General features: G+C 33.9%; 2 protein-coding genes across 2 annotated transcripts in view; one reads left to right on the forward strand and one right to left on the reverse strand.

Moving 5' to 3' along the window:
* SPATA1 (spermatogenesis associated 1) overlaps positions 1-6,667 on the reverse strand; it is a 39,841-nt gene extending 33,174 nt beyond the window's left edge. The window contains exons 1-3 of the mRNA XM_081305667.1: positions 6,509-6,667; positions 2,135-2,241; positions 488-605 (exon numbers count right to left, since the gene is read on the reverse strand). Of these exons, the coding sequence (XP_081161793.1) occupies positions 488-605; positions 2,135-2,241; positions 6,509-6,598 (315 nt within the window). The 5' untranslated portion in view covers positions 6,599-6,667. The remainder of the gene's footprint in view (positions 1-487; positions 606-2,134; positions 2,242-6,508) is intronic.
* Positions 6,668-11,244: 4,577 nt separating this feature from the next.
* GNG5 (G protein subunit gamma 5) lies at positions 11,245-19,621 on the forward strand. Its single transcript, XM_081307475.1, has 3 exons — positions 11,245-12,184; positions 15,721-15,867; positions 19,404-19,621. The coding sequence occupies exons 1-2, from the start codon at positions 12,104-12,106 to the stop codon at positions 15,844-15,846; spliced, it is 207 nt and encodes a 68-aa protein (XP_081163601.1). The 5' UTR covers positions 11,245-12,103; the 3' UTR covers positions 15,847-15,867; positions 19,404-19,621.
* The last annotated feature ends 569 nt before the right edge of the window (positions 19,622-20,190 follow it).

Consider the following 20,190-nt stretch of genomic DNA (forward strand, 5'->3'; position numbering starts at 1 on the left):
CTAATGGCTTGAGAGATTGGAAATTTTAGCTAAAAATGTCCTCCCTTAGAATATCCTGCCATCAGATTACAGAAACTATCAATAGAAGTGTTCAGTAGGTAATAGCTGACACCAAAAAAAAATATATTTGGGCCATTATCATTTAAAAACAATAAGGCTAGTTGTGACCCAAATAAAAAAGAACCCGGTTTTCGCTACAACACAAGTACTTTTTAAAAACATTTTGTTTAAAAACAATATATATTATTGATATTATTAGTTAACTTTGTCTTCCTTTTCAAGGAAATTGACACATCCCACCATTTTAGTACCTGGTAACATGCCAAAGAGATCCATTTTTCATGATCTATGTGCTTAGTGATATTTTATGATTAAGATTACATGTCTTACAGTATGTTAAGAAGCTGAGTTCACAAGCATTTAAGATACATAATTTGATAATGAATTATTTTCTTTAATCAGAAGGAAAAAAAATAAGAACTCTTACCACAGCTAAATTATTTCCAATGCATTTCAGGAATAAAAATTTTTCTGCAACAGCATCTTCACCAAGGAACTCACCAAGTCGCAACCTCAGGGCTTGTAAAGTAAGTTGAGGAGATACTCTGAAATGTAATAAAATTGCCTTATATGAGGTAGAAAGAAATAAAGAGTTTGGATATATTAATGGTTTAATAATGTTAGTTATCTCAAACATAAATGTTGATTTAATTATCAGACAGAGCTTACTATATTACATTTCTACATTGCTTAGCAGTTTATAATCTTAAGCAAATATTTTTCAAAGTAAACGATTAAGTCTATCTTCTAAAATTATGCAAACGAATACTATTTATAAAAGCCATTTTAATACTGAAAAGGAAAATGATTGTCTACTTTGCTATTCCACTTCCAAATTTTATGACTAAAACAAAATTTCCGTGTAATTTATATGCTTTTACATATATATTAAAGAATGACTTAGGCATAGATATTTATTTTGGAAGTTTAACAGGAGTAGCTAGTGCTTAAAATGTGTTTAATGATCAAATGCTGTCAGATTCTACTACATTTGCCCATTAGGGATCCTTTTCTTAATGTCTAAAATTTAAAGACAATATTATGTCATTGTTCTAAGTACTTGTTTTTTAAAAAATATATTATGGGAAATATTAAGAGAATTCATTCAGTGAACAATTGTTTGATCAACAAATATTTGTTGTGCACCTATTATGTGTCACATTGTTCCAAAGGATGGAAGAACAGCAATCAACAAAAATAACAAAAATATATGCCCTCATAGCTTTTATAATCTAGTGGTGGGAAAGAAAAATAGCAAAATACATAGTAAAAAACATAATTGATAAGATGCTAAGTAAGTAAAGCAGGGAAAAGGAAAAGAGACTGTAGCTTATTTAAAATACAATGATCAAAGAATATATACACAAACAAGTCATATTTGGGTACAGACCTGAATGAGATAAGAGGGTAAGGGCAGAAAATGTATTCTAGACAAAAGGAACAGAAAGTACAAGAGTCTTAAGGTAGGGCCATTTCTGATGTGCTCTAGAACAGAAAGGAAACTAATAGGATTGGAAAAGTGATGAGGAAATAAAGAAGAAAGGCACTCAACTAGACAACGTTAACAATAGGAGGTCAGATCATGTGTCATGGTTCTGTGAATTTGAAAATACACATATACACATATAAATATAGATATATATGTACATTTAATTATGTTCTTTGTTTATATTTTTATTTTTTGCCATGCTAGGGATTGAACTCAGAGTCTTGCATATGCAAGTCTTTTGCATATATTTTTAAAGAATTCTAAGAAAATAACAGTGGATATATTGCTGTAACCATTATTCACAGCTCTTCATCAGATTTTTAATTTTAGATAATTTGTTCCTTAATTCTTATACATTATACACTATTCTCTGGGTGGCATATTATGGTCAAATGACATTTATTCCTACAGCTATGTTTGATTTAACTACTACATAGTACTGTTTGTCAATATTCATTAAATTAGGAATGGGTCCATGACATGGGCAAAATATTTTTCATTTACAATTTTTAAATTTCTAGGAAATATTTTTCTCTGCAGAAAAAATATTTTTTAGGTATTTTGTTACATGTACAAAATACTTGCCTTATAAATCCAGCAGAAATAAATTTGTTAATAACTTCTATTGAAATAGTATTTAACTTATAGTTCCACGATCCTTCAGGGACATAAAAAACATGAAGTTCCACCAACTGAATGAGAAGAATATCAGTTAAAATGTTTGTAAAATTGAAAAAAAACCCAATTGATCTTCTATAGAATTTTAAGTTTAATAAACACAACTGAAATAAACATGGAATAATGTATCCCTCTGAACATACAGACAAAACAAAATAAAACAAAACAAAAACAACCCACAAACAAAATGAAGAACCCCAAAATATTCGTTTGGAGTACATTTCTTTCCTTTTTTAAATTTATATTTAAGTCCCATAGTAGATACCAGTCACAGTGCTAGGAGCTCAAAGCAGACAGATAATATTGTATAATTGGGTCATTATGGGTTTTTAATATGTTTTTTTAAGCTGTAGATGGACATGATACCTTTATTTTATCTATTTATTTTTATGTAATGCTGAGGATCAAATCTAGAGCTTCATACATGCCAGGCAAGCACTCTACCACTAAGCCACAACCCCAGCTGGAGTACATTTCCTTTGGAAACACTGTCATAGATGTGGCTTGGCTTCTAAGAGTACCTCAATATCCTTGATGAATGGTGTTTTTGTCTGTGGCCTGTAGTAAGAATACTATATGGTAAAAATCAATTTTCTGATCACCAATCTTTATCTCTCCCTGACTTCTCTCTTATCAGTTCCACTAGAGTGACCTTGTACAATCCTTTGCTTTTAGCACCTACAAAAGAGTTCATACTGTGGTTTGTCAGGAACATATTTGCTTCCCAGAGTTCCAGGAAGAATCTATTCTTGATGTAGGGGATGACTGTAAGCTTGTCTGTGCTTGTATAAAACTAATTCTCTGTTAATGTTTTGTTATGGCTCTAATTAAAAATCTTCTGTTTAGAATAGTTAGATGGCTAGAACAGAAACAATTACTGCAGTCTCAATTTTTTTAGTCTAAGGAAGGTTGATACTCACTGCATATTAAACGTGAAAGCCTTGAAATCATTTTACTTTATCTGCAATATTAAATATCTGAGAAAACTTTAAAAGTTTTAATATGACCTATTATTATTAATATTAGTAATTTTTATTAGACATAAAATGGTCCTTGAACTAAAGGTTTTGCTCAAGTTTTACCAAGTAAATTACTTCTATATTTTTGATATATGAAAAATAAACCAACAATTCAAATGTTTGCATAGATCAGATAATAAAATTTGCCACATTTTGCATTTTGAACTGCAGAGTATGTGAAAGATTATTCCCTAGCTATACTATTAAGTATCTGCAAAAACTTAACAAGTTTGAAGTAAATATGATTTTATTTTTATATAAATGTTTTAATATGTCACAGGAGAGAAATATTTCTGGAACTAAACATTTATATATATATATATATATATATATATATTTCTAAATAATAATTCAATGAGTTTACTATAACAATAACATTATAGCAATATTATAGTAATTATAACATTATATTATAATAACATTATAGCAATATTATAAGAGTGCTATATTTCTATAACAAGAAAGTAGTTGAAAAATACTGCAAGTTTTAAAAGTTTATATATTTTAAGGTTAAATATTTTGTTTATACCAAAACCATAATTTATCATAATTTTATGTTCTGGCTTTCTGGAAGCAACTCATCAATAATATTTTTATTAAAATCATTAACTACTTAAGTAATTAGAAGGCATATATATGTGTAGGGTACATTTTTTTTTTAATTTTAGACTTCAAAGTTGCTATGCATAGTACTGTTAGATTGTGTCTATTTAAAATATCAATATCTTGTTCACCACGAATTTTTTTGAAATAAATTTAACTTAAAAAATATTGTATTAAAATATTTATCTTGATTTACTGAATTTTTGATGCCCCCTTAAATTTTGCACCCACAGCAAGTATTTAATTTGCCTCAGACTAGTCCTGGTTCTGTGAGGGATATAGACAATAATCAATAAATACAAAGCACTAATAGGTTATATACTGTATAAGAGAGGGGTAATTACTAGGAAAAAAGAATAAGCAAGGTAAGGAAAATTGAGAGGATAAGGGATAGAGAAGCCTTCAGTTTTACAAAGAATATTTATAGTAGATTTCAGGGAAAAGGTGGGAACTGAGTAAAGATTTAAGGGAAAGAATGAATTAGTCAAGGGAAGAAATAGAGTTCCAGGAAGGGCTAAACCAAAGGCTTTAAGGTGACCATTATGAGTACCAGTATAAATGAAGAAGAGAGTGTGGGAAAAGAATAGTAGGAGATAAAAGTCAGATAAAAAAAGGAGGTAAGGGAAGAAATTAAGTAGGGCCTCTGAGCCATTTAAAGGTCTTTACCTTACAAGATAGGAAGTCAATGCAGGGTTTTAATAGAAGCATGGCAAGACCTGACATATTTTATAAATTTTTATGAAAAATTTGATGCATATATTTTATATACATAAGTAAAACTATTAAGAATTTTCAAATAATCTAAATATGATTTAGATTCAAAAGTTAACATTTTTCTTGTTAATTCTTTTTTTCTCTCTCAATAAAATATTTAAAGTAAATTAGACATATTCATACGTTGGTATCCATCTTCTAAAAGTAAGGACTTCTTCAATACAGTCACAATACCATTTTCACATAAAGAAAATTAACTATTCCTTAATGTAGACTAATATCAAATCTATAATTTCTCCAATTGTCCAATGTTTTTTCAACCTAGAATTCAATTGAGGATAACATATTGCATTTAGTTGTTATGTTTTTAAAAATCTCAATTGATTCTTCAAAATATTGAGATTGTTTTTCTGTTTTTCTTGTTTTTTTTTTGTGTGTGTGTGTGTGTGTGTGTGTGTGGTGCTGATGGTGGAATCCAGAGCTTTGCACATGCTAGGCAAATATAAGATCCCCAGCCCTGTTACATTAAGTTTTTTAAAGCGAAAGAGCCAATTATCTTATAGAATGAATTTACCTCATTGTCTTTAAGGTGGCATTTATTTCTCTAACCCCTTTAACTCCTGTAAATAGTCAATGGTACAGCCTTCTAATGACACAAGTTATCCATCCGAGGCAAGAGTATTTTACAAATGGTGACTTATATTTCATATTGCATTACACCATGAGACACAAATTACTGTAAAGTATTTCTACATTTGATAACAGGTTAAAGCAATAATAGCCAAAATAGACTGTAAGGGGCAAAAAAAAAAGGAACTTATTAGGAAACTATTGGAGTAACTAAAGTGTAAGATGATGGTGACACAGACTAATATGCTAGCAGTAGAGGTGAGTAGTCAAATTTTGTGTATATGTACAGTTTGGGAGAAAAGACTCAAGTAGGAGTCACGTATGCAAGAAGAATCAAGTGTGACTCCAAGGCATTTGGGCACAAATAATGAAATAATAGATTTGCAATCACCTGAGATGGGAATAGCCACAGGTAGTGCAAGTTTCCAGGAGAAGGGAAAGATTCCCTATCAGATATGTTATATTTGAAATGTCTATTGATCATCCAAAGAGAGATGTCAAGTAGTCAGTTGAATATATGTAGACATGAATCTGGAGTTTAGGAAAGAGGACTGGGATGATGATAAAAATGTATAAATCCTTACCATAAAGTTGGTATTTAAATCTACTAGATTGGATGAGACCACCATGTAATGAGTGCAGAGAGAACAAAGAGCTGAATCCTGAGATAATCCAATTTTAAGAGGTTAGATTTAGTAATGAAGAGGTGACTTTAGCAAGAAAAGTTTTGTGAAAGGTGAAAGATTGATTGGAATTGGTTTAAGAGAGAATGGAGAAAAGGTATTAGAGATTTGAGAAGGTATGAAACACTTGTGTTGAAGAGAAGAGTGAATGAATAAGTGACAAAGGGTATGAATGCCTAAAAGCAAAAGATTCTACTGGTCATGAATTTAAAGTGGGAATAGTCCTTATACTGGTCTATTTTTATACATTCATGTTTAGTTACTAAAGAATAGGTGCAGAATAGGTAGAGAAATGAATTAACTAGGTTGTTATTTTGCAACGGAGTAGAATAGAACAAGAGAGGGGCAAGGAGTCAAAGTGTGAGCCAAGAATGACCAAGACTGTGTATGAAATTCAAGCCTATGGAGGGCATCATAGGTGGGTAATAGTGGAGGAAAAAAGGTGATAGAATCACTTCATTGTAGGTCTCAACTTAGAATACTAGAGAAAGTGAGTTAAAGATGAAATAGTAATATCAGTTAATAGGATACATGAAGTTGGGACTCTGGTGCAATCAATTTCTAATACTTTATATAATTCATTTTTTGCTTTATCAACTTTTCAAAAACAATGATAGGCGTTATTTTCTTACCTCTGATGAGGAAGGCTGACTTGGATTGTGAGACATACTCACCAATGTCTGAACAGCTGGATTTTTTCTTGTCTTTTTCTCTCTCTTCATTTAAGTAGTATTAAATTAATTTTATAATACACTTTTGGCTTATTTTAAAATAGCATTCCACGTATTTCTGGTCTCTGATTTGTTCAAAAAGTGAAAAGAAAAATATAAAACCTTTAAAGTAGACTCCAAAAGAAAACTTGGAATATATACAATCTTATTATTCCAATTTTAAAAAATCACTAATGAACAGACTGGTAATTGCAATGAAATGACCGTATAGTCTATGGATGGTCCTCCAACTTACAACAATGCAAAAGCAATTCTGTACCTCAAATTTAGAATCTTGATCTTTTCCTGGGCTAGCAATACATGGTTTGATATTTTCTTGCAATGCTAGGCAGGATCAATAAGCTATAGTTCCCAGTCAGTCACAAGATTATAAAGATAAATAGCTGATACTTGACAATGTACTGTGTTGCTAAGTCACAATATTCAGTAGGTTAAGTGTATTAAGTGTATTCTATTTTCAACTTTTATCAGGATGTAACCCCATCCTAAGTTGAGGATGATTAAGGAAACTGGTAAGTTACGTTGTAATGAACTTTTGGCAAAAACATATTTTACTATTCTAAATAATTCATTTTCTCTGGAGTCAAAAGCTAAGGTTGAATGTGAAAATGCATTCTATTGTCATGTATAACTAGAACAAATTATTAAAAATTTGACTGTCTAACCTTGTATATTAAATGTATTTTACATAACATAGAAATATACTTTTGGAGTGAAAAGATTAAATACAAATGGCTGTATGCAACAATCAGTCCAGATGAAAATACCTGTCTTTTATATATTGAGCATCATTTGTGTATTATTTTCTGTTTTGTCCTCAGAGTATTTATTGCAGTTTAAAATAATGAATTATAAAATTTAAAACACATAAATATATAATAAAAATTGAAAAATAAAGTAGCTAAATTATCTTAAAAAGGAATTATCAAAGTGGTTCCATCCTTAAGAATGTACTAATCATACCAACATCATATCTGAAGCTTTTTTTAAGATTCCAAAGTATGGCTTCATTGGCTTATATTAAAATAGTAATATAAATCGAACAAAACTTAAAACTCCTTTGATTTGGTACTGATTACAGCCCTTTGAAATCCTACTAGATACCATTTTTTTTAAAATTTTGTCTTCTAGTAATGGGAATTGAACCCAGGTGTTCTAATACTGAGTGACATCCCTACCCCTTTTGTTATTATTTTTTAAATTTATTTATTTTAATCAGGTATAAATGACAGCAGAATGCATTTTGATTCATTGTACACAACTGCAGTACAACTTTTCATTTCTCTGATTGTACATGATGTAGTGGGACACCATATGTGCAACTCTAAAGTTCTTTTGCCTAGTTGATTGCTCAAAGAATGTCAAAAGTGAGAGGGATAGTTCTACTGCGAAAAAAGAGAAATCAGAATATAGTTAACCTCAGGTCAGATGATGGGAGTCCTTATTGACATAATTTTTGATTTTTAAATCATCAAGGGTCAGGTCTATCTGCTCAGGATAAATTCATATTATATCTATGTTCTTAGAGTTTTACATTGTCTAGGTCATAGTTAACCTGTAAACATCTAATGCTAATTTAACTTTATTTAAAAGTTCTAATTCATTTAAAGGGTAAATAGATTTTAGGTAAATAGATTAAAATGCCCGAGAGCCCTCTAGAGCCTATATACATTTAGGTTCCTTAGCCTTGGTAGGAACAATTGAGGAATTAGTCTATTTTCCATACAGATCCTAGTATAGACAAAATTACACACTTTTCTTGATTTGGGATTTCCCCCAAGATTTATAAGGGCATTTTAGAAGAAAGAGGGTTTGATAGAAATTAACAGAATGATGTTAGAATTAGAATGTTTGAAAAGGAATTATGGAATGTTTCCTCCACATAGCTCTTCAAGGCCTTTTGAGCAAGTTTAATTTTCATAATCATAAAATAGCAACAGGACATTTTCAGCAAATTTGTTTACCCAACTTAAAAAACAACTTAAGTTTTTAAAAGAATAGAGCATCTTCTTGCCCGGTGTAAAACTTGATTATGCTTCTCTTTTGAATACCTAGCTACAGAGTATCTCCAAGTTTATACTCTAAAAATAGAAAAAGTTTAAGACTGAAAATAATTCAGCTTCAAATATAAAGCAGAATACAGAAAAGTCTTGTCTTATTCTTCCTGAAGGTCATAGTTAACATAGTGTTAGTGCACAAAAGAAGCATAAGCATGGATTTATGAGAAGTAGAAAGAATAAATTTCCCTCTGTTTATGAAGGAATACAGTATTTTTGAATCTTATATAAGTCCATTGATGAAAAACTGTTCTTTCGCTTCTCCATGTACCTTTTGGGAAGTCTTTCAAAAGGATCAACAGAGATAAAATAAATCTATCATTTTTAAAATTAGAATTATAACTACTTAACTGTCAGCTAATACTATCACAAAATACTTGAGATTATCAACTAATTAAAAAGAAATTTTATTTTGGCTCATAGTTTCAGCCCATGATCACTTAGCCCTGTCACTTTGGGCCTCTGGCACAGTATTTCAAGGCAGGATCACATAATGTAAGTATTTATCTCATGGTGGCTGGGAAGTCAGAGAGGAAGGGGTAGAGTCCCAAGAGTCCCAATATCCCTTTCAAGGACATATCCCTAATTATCTAACTTCCTTCCATTAGGTTCACCTCCCCAGTGTTCCACTTTAAGAATAATGCCACAGACCGCTACCAAGCCATTAGCACATAGGCCTTTGTAGGATGCTTAAAAGCACAAGGTGAAGGTAATAAGGTAAAAAAATAAAAAATAAATTTTAAAAATAAAGGGTATTTAATTGTACTTCATTTACTGAAAATGGGCTTTACTCTCCATACAAGCTGAGCCAAAAATACAATGGAGTCTTATGACCACACTATTACTAGGTATCTTAAGCCTTTTTGCTGTTTCTTATAACTAAATTTCCTTATACTTCAATATAAAAAATAATTATTATTCCAATATATGAGCAACTCCATAAAAAGAAATACATTACTTATATATACAGTGTAAACATCAGGAGACCCAAGTTCTTTTCTTTGCCATAAACCAGCAGTATGGCCATAAGCAAGTCATTCATTCTTTCCCAAACTCAATTTCCTTAGCCACCATGAAAACAGACTAATATAAGCTCATTCTTTGAGAAAGGAGTCAGAATTGTGAAATCTACCCTTATCTGGCTTTTAGTTAAACTACAAAGTAAGGTGCATGAACCTTAAAAGCATTTTATTTATTCAAATACTGAACTTGGAGCTAATGAACTAAAGAACTTAGGGTACTAATTAAATAAGGTGAAGATCCCAGGTAAATTTAAACTTACAATGCTCTCCTGACAAAACAAAAGATTTCTTGCTATATGGTGTTGTAAGGAATCTCTCGGTGTCAAATTGCTTCACAACAGTCTGTTCCAAACAATCTAATATGTAAACTCCTATGTTTGATGGATGGTAAAGACCCTTGAAATATTTTAGATCATTTTGGAAGGTCAAAGAACAATTCTTTGATTTGTAGTTCATGAACTATATTTAATGCTAATCACTTCAAATGCAAATGAACTTGAAGTGGACTTTTTTCTTCTTCTTCTTTCTTAATCCAAATCAAATCCTAATAGATGGGCTAGGGTTGTGGCTCAGTAATAGAGCCCTTGCCTAGCTTGCCTTTAAAAATAAACAAACAAATAAATAAATGTATTGTGTCCATCTATAACTAAAAAATAAAAAACAAAAACAAATAGACTACCTGGTGTTCTGCGACAGCAATCCACTCTGCTTTTCCAATGAAGTAAAAAAAAAAAAAAAAAAAAAGGAAACATTTTCTGAGACTAAACCTAAAATACAACATAGGTTTTGCTTATTCCTCAGCACTCTTTCTCACTCTCACAGAAGGGAGTGGGCCACATATTACTTGAAAACCTTTCCAGCACATTTCTTAACTAAGTTTTGAAGTATAGTGTATTATTGAAAAATAGAACTTTCTTTGAGGAAAGTTTTGTGTTTTATCTTACACATCTATTAAGTAATTTAAAATACTAGTAGGGAAAAACAATATTTATTTATTTTTCATATTCTTTACCTATGTAATTTAATTTCATTCTTAGAAGCAACTCCAGAAAACTTTTTTTATTTCATTTCAAAATGAGGAAACAGAGGCTCAGTGAAGCGTAAACGGCTTGCTCAAGGATCCCACAGTAAGTAGCAAAATCAGAATTCAAAAACTGGTTCCTAGCCCCAGTTATTACATCTAAGAATTAAATAAAATGCTAAACTTACACTATACATTTTTGAGGACGGATATTCTATTTAGTAAATAAATCCGGTTTTGTTGACCCAGAGAAAATTATACATGATATTCCCACTATACAAAAAAATTGAAATGCATTCATGTTGAAATTATTCATGTTTACAGAAAACATCAGTGTATTCGAAGATGGTTTACTTTAACAGAAATAGAAAACAACTGTTTTAAGTGTCATGACACAATACACGTTTCCAAGATGACAGATGCATTGGCCGGGCCTATTTTGTTAAATCCTCTCTCTCTCCTAAAAACTCCTTGGGGGTTCAATTTCAAGCATGAAGTAATTAAAATTTAAATATAAAAAAGAGCAAACTTTCCCGAAGCACAAAAACGTTTTATTTTAAAAAGTACAGTAAGAATTCTTCCAACGGGATGGTTTAGAAGATAGCTGTAATCTTCGGCCAGCACCCTGGCTTCTTCACAGCCTTTTCTAGAAAACCGATTTGAGAGTTTAAGAGGCGACAAAAATCAAAAAATCCCGAGATCTTCTTTTCTCCAACGCCTATTTCCCCGCCCGCCCGGTCCCGTAGGCGGGTCACAGGGGGCTCCGCGCCCCTTTCAGTCTCCGGGTCCGCGGGTGGGAAGCGGGCGGAGGACGCCGTTGGACAAAGGGTCACTTCGGGACACGACTTACGCGGGTGGGCGGGCGACTCGCGCGGGGCAGTCTGGCTCCTGCGCCTCCGCTGGGCTATCCCCTTCTCTCCCTCAACTCCTGCCGCAAACTCCCTGAGGACAACTGGGGCCTCCCGGTTCCTCAGTCACTAGAGCTTTAGAGACTTTCAAACGTCTGACTTCCCTCACCGGTCCTCTTCAATGTCCCCTCTGGTCTAGGCGGCTAACCACAGCTCCTTCCTTACCTCTCCCAAGTCAGCCTACTTGGAGTGGGAACAAGGAGTGCGGCATCCGGCCAGACTCTCGGAGCCTCCACACCACGCCCAGGGACCGCTCCGCCCCTTCTTCTCGGGCTCCCTCAAGCTCGAGCTCCTGCAGGGCGAGTAGTTAGAACCAAAGGCGCAGCGCGCATGCGCACCGAAGGTTGTGTCGCCCAGCTCAGAACCGGAAACTTGGAGACAAAGTTCGGAGCCCCGCCCCCGCTGCGCGCTGCCCAGTCGTCTGGCCCAGCCGACCCGCGACTTGCCGACCCTCTGACCCACGAGTCGGCCCTGACCTCGAATTCGCCATGTCTGGTTCCTCCAGCGTCGCCGCTATGAAGAAGGTGGTTCAGCAGCTCCGGCTGGAGGCTGGGCTCAACCGCGTGAAGGTGAGCGGGGGCCGCGGCAGAACCGGGTAGCGGGAGGCGGCGGCGGGCGAGTCAGTTGGGGCGGGCGGGTTCGCGGTGACTCTCCTAGGAGGACGCGCATTCGGGCGACGATCGCGGAGCTGCCAGCTTTAGGAAAGTTGCCGCGCGGATTCCCGCGGTGGTTGGTAGGGCCCCCTTAGTCCGCCCTTCCGCCCCAGGACTTTCCAAGGCGGGCCGGCCTCCGGGCTAAAGAGCGGCCCGCATTCCGGTCTCCCTCCCTCGCTCCCTCCCTCCCTCCCTCCGCTGTGACTCCTCGGCAGGCCTTGCCAGCTGCTGCTGGTCCGCGCCCTTCCCTTCCCGCCCATCTTTACCAGCCTCCACCGATTTTGGGGTATTTTGACTTTTGATTCATGGCCGACTTATTAACTTTTTTTTTCATTTCAAATCTTTACCAGACCTACTCCAATTAGTACTAGGTTCTTAACCTCCAAATTCTCCAAACCACTGAACACATAGTTGAAAACGAATTTTCTTGCATAACTGTTTTCGAAACTTATTCCTGAGTCTTACTACCTTTGTCCCTTACAACCTCGCACAAAGCGTGCATTTCAGATCTGGGCAATTTGCTTGGATCCCACCTTAAGTGTATCTACTGGTCCACATGCTAAGAAAGTGATTAGGGTGGGCCAGAATTGGTCTTACTTACTTTGATGTCTTGATAGCATTGGCTTTATCTTGGGATATTTACTTTGGGGGAAAAAGCTTTTGTTGGTGTTGGTATTGACAACCTGACATGGAAGTGCTGTAGCAAGTGTTTATTATTTTTAAAATCCTAAACAGATTGGCTTCTTTCTAGTGCAATATATAGGTTACATGTAAAACACTTGTGATTGAAAAAAAGAAACACAGGAATTATAAATCACTACCCTGCTAGAAACAGCCAGGTTCCAAGATGATTTGATTTTACACTCTTACACTCATCAGGCAAGTCAGTATTTCTTCCTGAAATGTTTTGTGGAGTGAGGGCTCCTATTTAGAAATGTCATAGACCTAGCTTACTTGGTCGATGTAACCTCAGGAGGGAAGGGAAACTCCAATGGTCTTATTGTGGAATCTCCCTCACTAATGTGTAAACTGCATAGTTGTTCATTTCTCTAATCCCCAAATTCTCACTTCATCCCAGTGATTTATCGTCACTGTTTTGGCTGGATTGAGATCTTAAGTTTGAAGTCATCCATTTCTTAACTATTATCATTCATGTGTGCCTCTATCACAGATTGAAGTGTACCAGGAAAGAGAACATGAAGGATCAGAGAGACAAAAGAAAAAAAAATGACACAGTAAATCAGTGCTGCTTTGCCGTTGTCACCAAAGAAAATGAGTAAAATACTCCAAGACCTTTACCTTGAAAATCCTAGTAGCTGCTGCCTTTCCAACTCCCAGCTTGACCCTGGCCTCATACACCCAATTTTTCTGTAGATTTTTGATAGGAATCATTAAAACAACCACAAATGATTCAGTTTTGCAATTTTCAGTTTCTGCCTGATGTTAGGGCTTTAGCAAGGAGGGGAGGGCATCCCACTTTGGGATTTTAAATGAGTCTTCTCATATGCATTGCAAACTGTGTCTAGGTTCCATTTCATATTGTGTACCTATTTTATCAGTGCCTCTGTGGTAGATGATTTATTTTTCTGTTATTTTAAAACTAGCACAAACTTACTTTAAACCTTTATATGAGTACAGCTGAAAAAATTATTACAAGTACTTAACAAACTTTCTTACAGGTAGGTCAGCAGAGTGAAAAGGGACTCTTAATAGTTATGTCAATTTAGTATTTCAATTTTCTGGAGGGTGATTATTGTGCCTTGAAGGGTAACAGCTTGTCCAGTGTCCAGTTTTAGTTTGAGGTTTCCCCACTGCTTGGGATGCTGATTTTCACTGATCCCTTGTTTTGGGTTTGATCTGTTATTGAAATCTCAGCTTAAATGTCACATCATCTCAGTGTAATATTTGGTACCCAGTCGTTTTTTAACAGATATCTCTTTTTACTGCAGAGAACCTTGTCTTTTTCCCACAACTGTCAGCACTGAAACAGCAGGGATCTTGATGTTCTTTACTATTCTCAGTGCCTAGAAGTAGAGCTGGCATATAACCATGCTTTAGTAGTTTATGAAAAGGAGTTAAGTTGGACCCTACCTACATTTGAAACAGAAATAAACAGGCACTGCACTGTCTTCTTACTGGGTCAATTTGAATGAAACCAAATCCTCTAACATTGTGGAAGTTGATTAATGCTCATTCCCCTACTTTTAACACTTTTTTGGGGAAGTGGAGTGAGGCAGGGACACAGCCATTTGTGAAAGTACTTGTTACAAGGATTTTAAAAGTGCAGATACTTCTTACTCATGGGAGTTAATAAACATGGAACTCATTATTGTGGACTGTTGGATAAGCCAAATACAAATAAGATTGGAGAAGAGTTTAGATTCTCAGAATGATGGATTCTTTTACTAGGTCTGGGATACAGCTTGGAATGTACAGGGGTTTTTGGTAGAGGGGACATTGGTAATGGTATTAACTCTTTCAAAGGGTACATAGCCATAGCAATGGACATTTGCTATGTGTCCTTAGGAATAACTAAGACAGAATGAAACAGATGATTATTTTTTTTTCTGTCTTCCTAAATCTCAATTCAAGATTGAGGATATTGGGACATAATAGTCATCCAAGTTCTATATTCGAACCATTCAACTTATTGTTTTGCTATTATTGTACCATCAACTGTTAATGTTACAAAATTATATGCAGTGACAGCTTTCTGCCCTTTGTCATGCGGCTTTAAAGGCTAATAACAAATCCCAGTTCTAACAATCTTTCTGAGCAGGCTGCCTTTAGAAACTGTATTTGTCTCAATTGTCTTTCATGTGTATGCAGTGCTCCTCAACTAAGATTTAAGGCACATTTATGGTTTTATGCTTATTTTGTTAATACATCATCTTACCAGAATATACAAATAGTAGATAACTATGTGAATGAAGGCAGGCCTCTCTTAGTTTTAAATGCAAAGGAGTATAACATAAATTTGAAGACCGATGTACCATGCTAGTTATTCCACATTATATTCATTCACAGTAGCATTTTTTTTTTTCCCCCACTGACACTGCTTTCAGGACAAAGTAATAATTTGCTAGAATGTTAAGACTGTTGTTGTTTATTCCAAAAATACCATGTACTGCTTTTAATTTAAAAAAGATGTTAAGTACTTGAACAGCCTATTACTAATAAACAAGAAGTGCTATGCTTTGTAGATAAACTTTAATAGTAGTTTCTAATAAATCATTTGAACTTTTAATAAGCAGGCAAAAGAACATACTATAGTTTTGTTTACAAGGAATGTTTAAGAGACAGTATATGATTGTTACTTTTCATTTCGTATATTCTTTCTTTTTCTAAGGCAAGAGAAGTGCTGTTCAGTACAAGTATTTTCAAAGATTTGAGAAAAATCATTAAAACTTTACCAACTGGTATCTCCCCACCCCTTCTTTTGTTGTGTATAGGTTTCCCAGGCAGCTGCAGACTTGAAACAATTCTGTCTGCAGAATGCTCAACATGATCCCCTGCTGACTGGAGTATCTTCAAGTACAAATCCCTTCAGACCTCAGAAAGTCTGTTCCTTTTTGTAGTCAAATGAATCTTACTCTGAGGTAAGTTTCCTTAAGTAAAACAAAACAAATTCCCTTTTTAAAATTTGCAGCACTTACAGGATCATTCCATGCATTTTGTTTGGCAGTCCCAATTTTCCAGTCGTTGTCTATTTTGTGAAAAACTGAGGATCTATGAAACTTAATTTAGTAGTCATGAACTGTCATTTCTGTTTCATCACAAAGAAGGTTAAATACAGTACTTAATAACCATAAGAGGTTTAGGAGAGTTACTATAAAACTCCATTTGCTGTGATAGCCATGTGTTACTTTTTATAGCACAGGTTTAATGACATGCATATTTTGGGGTCCTTAAATAGTAGATTAATTTTATTTTCCTGAACCAAGCAAATATTTAGATAGTTTTTTAAAATCTACAGTGTCCATGGGGAATGACTTATAAAGTACTACCAATTGATTTGGATGAATCCTCATGTTTCTGTAATAGAACCCAACTATAGGGTAGTGGAGCAAACAATTGGGAATTAGGAGAAAGTCAATGGGGTACTTGCATAAGCAGATGTGGAGCTGGTTCTTGGGAGTGAGGAATAGCAGGTTATACTTTTTCTTATTAGTTGTGGAAAAAACCTAACAGAAATGAGGTATTTTTTGTGGTGGTAGACAGTGGATTAGATTTCTAAGGATTAAGAAACCAATTCCTGAATTGTTATAAAAAGAATGTTTCTATGTGTTAGTTGGTCTCTTCCAGGTCAGATGTCATTGTGTAATAATGTATGTTTGTCCAAAAGAGATGTGACTCCCCTTGCAACCCCCACCTACCCCCCACCCCCAAAAATGTTCTCTGGTAATTTAGAATATGAATCCAAGTATGCTATCTTTTGCCATGGTGGGGATTGAACCTAGGGCCTCACATATGCTGGCAAGCACTACCACTGAACTACATAGCTGCATTCCCAGCCCTTTTTATTTTGAGATGGTCATGCTAAGATTGTCCTGGCTGGTCTTGAATTTGTGATCAGTGCTCTGGCCTCCCACTTCAGGCTTTCAAGTTGTGTGTGCAACCATGCCTGGCTAAGGATACTATCTTCTTAAATCCTTAGTATCTAAATTAGGGCATGTACCCATAGTTCAATACTTTGACCATCAAACTTTAATAGTGCTTTGAAAAAAAGATTTTGTATATAGTACACATCCTTTTACTTTCTCATTTGAAAAGATCAGGAACCTGCTTCCTAAAAACCTTGTTTAATAGATGTGCCCTCCCTAATTAAGCTTTGTAGACATTGGGAGTATCCAGGAAATCTGTGTGTAAGTACAGCATGTTTCCAGTAAATATAGTCATTGGTTAGGATGGCTAAGTTTTTTGAAACCTGGGGGTAGTGGTGGTGGTGGGCACAACCAAAAAACCCTTTATAAGTAACAGAGTTTTCTCATAAAGTAATCTTTTAACAGTTTAGCACCTTCATATTTAATAGTCTATTTCCTTGCTTATGGCAATGTTAATTTCATTATTCATCAGAATTTCAGGATGTTTCATATTTTTTTTTATTGGTCCTTTTTAAAACTTATGGGTTCTGTTGTATTCACTTTACAAAGTGGTTTATTTTCATTTAACATAAAGTACTGTTAAGAAAACTGGGCAGGCTGTTAATAATTTTATAAATATATTAAAAAATATAGATATTTTTATATAAAATATATAAAAAATATATAGATAAGTGTTAAAATGACTTGCTCAAGTTGATGAAGGTGATTAGAATAAGAACCCAGATTTCAAAGTAAAATAATGTCTGTTAAACCCCAGCAGACTAAGAAAAGAACATTGTGGATTATTATAAATCAAAGCTATTTTGGATAAGGAAGAAATTTGGGAATAAAAAGATTGTTTCTCAAAAACTTGAATATATGTACAGATCACCTTATTCAGATGTATATTATATATAATTCAGGAGTTCTTGAGGTGAGGTTCTAGAACTTGCATTTCTTATAAGCTCTCATTTTATATACTGATGGTGCTAGTTTATGCTAAATGACATGGATATAAAACTACATAGTAGTGTTTACACTTAAAAATGTAGCTTTTAAAAACTGTATGGCTATCATTTTTTAAAAAATATGGTAAGTTAACACAGACATATAAGAAAGAAATCACCATATAAGAAAAAAAATCAGAGTTGTTTCATAAAGTAATCTTTTAACAGTTTAGCACCTTCATATTTAATAGTCTTATTTCCTTGCTTATGGCAATGTTAATTTCATTATTCATGAGAATTTCTCCTGAAATAACCATTGTTACAGGCATATTTCCTTTTAAGAGCAAAATAGTTTATTTTTTAAAAATCATAATATTGCAGTTTTATATTCTACTCTATCCAGTGTCTCATGCATGCTAGGCAAGTGCTCTGCCACTGAGCCACAGCAGCAGCACCTATATTCTCTACCTTTTAAAAATACTTAATGAATTTCCCTATTCCATTATTCTTCATAATTAAAAAGATTTTCAGTGGTTGTATGTACCATAACTTAAATGTACTTCATTTAATGTTGAAGTTTCTGAATTTGAAGCTATAGTGAAGCAGGCATCTTGGTGTCTATATGTCTACTTTGCCTCCAATTATTAAGATAAATTTTTGGAAGGAAAATTAGGAAACAAGAAATAAAAATTTGAAGTTTTAATTATACTTGATGATAACCACTACTATAGTATAGTACTTCACCAGTATAGTATTTCACCAGGAGCATGTTTTTCATATACTTACTGCTCTTCCAAATACTCTTTATTGAGTTTCTAGGAGTGTTCAGAGTTTTCTTGATTTGAGAACTTATATATACTTTATAATGATAGAGTGTATTTCAGCAGTAATCTTAGCAAGTTAATCTGTAAGTCTATTTATAAACAGTCAGTACTAATACTGAGAATAGTTATGAAAATTAAGAGAAAGTTGGAAGTTTACTGCCCACAACATCAGTCTTTTCCCATCCTGTTTTTATATTCTTTCTTAAAAATCCTGCAATGTATCTGCTTTAAAAAAAAAAAAGATAAGTTTTCCAACAGGTTTCATTCAGGTGAAAGCTCTTTATAAACTGACATTTGAATGAAACCTTTAAAGGTAATACAGATACTCCTAAACATGTGATAGTGTTATATCACAACAAACCCATCCTAAGTCAAACATGTATTTAGTATACCTAACAAAACAGGATATCTTAATGACATAGTTTCACTGTGGATTATCAGTTATTTATCCTTGTGATCATGTAGCAGACTGGGAGCTATGCTCACTGCTGTCTAGCACTGACAGAGGATCATACTGAATATCCCAATCCCCAAAAAGCTCAAAATTCAAAACCTGAAAGTATTGTGTCTTGAATACTTATTGTTTTTACACCATCGTAAAGTCAAAAAAAATTGGGGACCATCTATATAAGAAGTATTGTTAAAGGAAAAAATTGGCAAAAGACATGAGCAATTTAAAAATATTAAATAAACAATGGTAACTGTTATGTATTCTTGGAAAAAATGTGAAAAACTATCCATGATACTTTACTCTAATTCACCTTTCCCCACTTCCTTTCAGGTTTCCCAAACCACTGCTCAAGAACCAGTGAATATTCAAGAGAGCTAAATTTGAAGCCTGTACAAAAAGCTTCCCTATAACATGTGCCATAATATAATCTTCTACTTTTGTCAGTCCTTAACATCTACCTCTCTGAATTTTCATGAGTTTCTATTTCACAAGTGTAATTATTTTATATACACTGGCAGCAACATACAATAAAATACTTAGTATAAACATTTTTTGCTTTATTATTATATGAAAAACATTGTTTTAAGCTGTTTTGACACTTGAAGGGGTTAAGTTTTTAGTTCTAACTTTTCATTGTTTCACCAATTCTTCTCATATTATTTTGTGTCTTACCAAGTATAAATTGCAAATCTTTATTCTTTTAAAGTTGGGGTAAAGTGCTGTTTCTGTCCTTGAGTTATTTACATAATTTTATTTTAATAATATTTACAATATCCTCCTTTCTAGGGGTATTACCAGTTATACTTAAGTAGCCAGTTACTTCAATGGTTTTAGTTTAATCAGAATAGTAGTAGAGAGAAGAGATTGGCAATGAAAGTTCCATTAGTAGTAGTAAGGAAAAACTTCAGGATTTGAGACAGTACCTACTATGTAATACCATAGTACCATGTAATGAAGTTAGAAAGGAGTAAGATAAAGGGAACCAAAGATTAACTTCAGTAATTTGCAAATTTGGTTCAAGTTCTGATAAATCATTTTGAAATATCCTAGAAATCTGGCTTCTAAATTAAAGTTAAAACTATGTGCACCAGACATGGGGATCCAAAATTAATCTGGT

This window comes from Spermophilus citellus (genome assembly GCF_964194105.1).
Source record: "Spermophilus citellus genome assembly, chromosome: 9".
NCBI classification, from domain to species: Eukaryota; Metazoa; Chordata; class Mammalia; order Rodentia; family Sciuridae; genus Spermophilus; species Spermophilus citellus.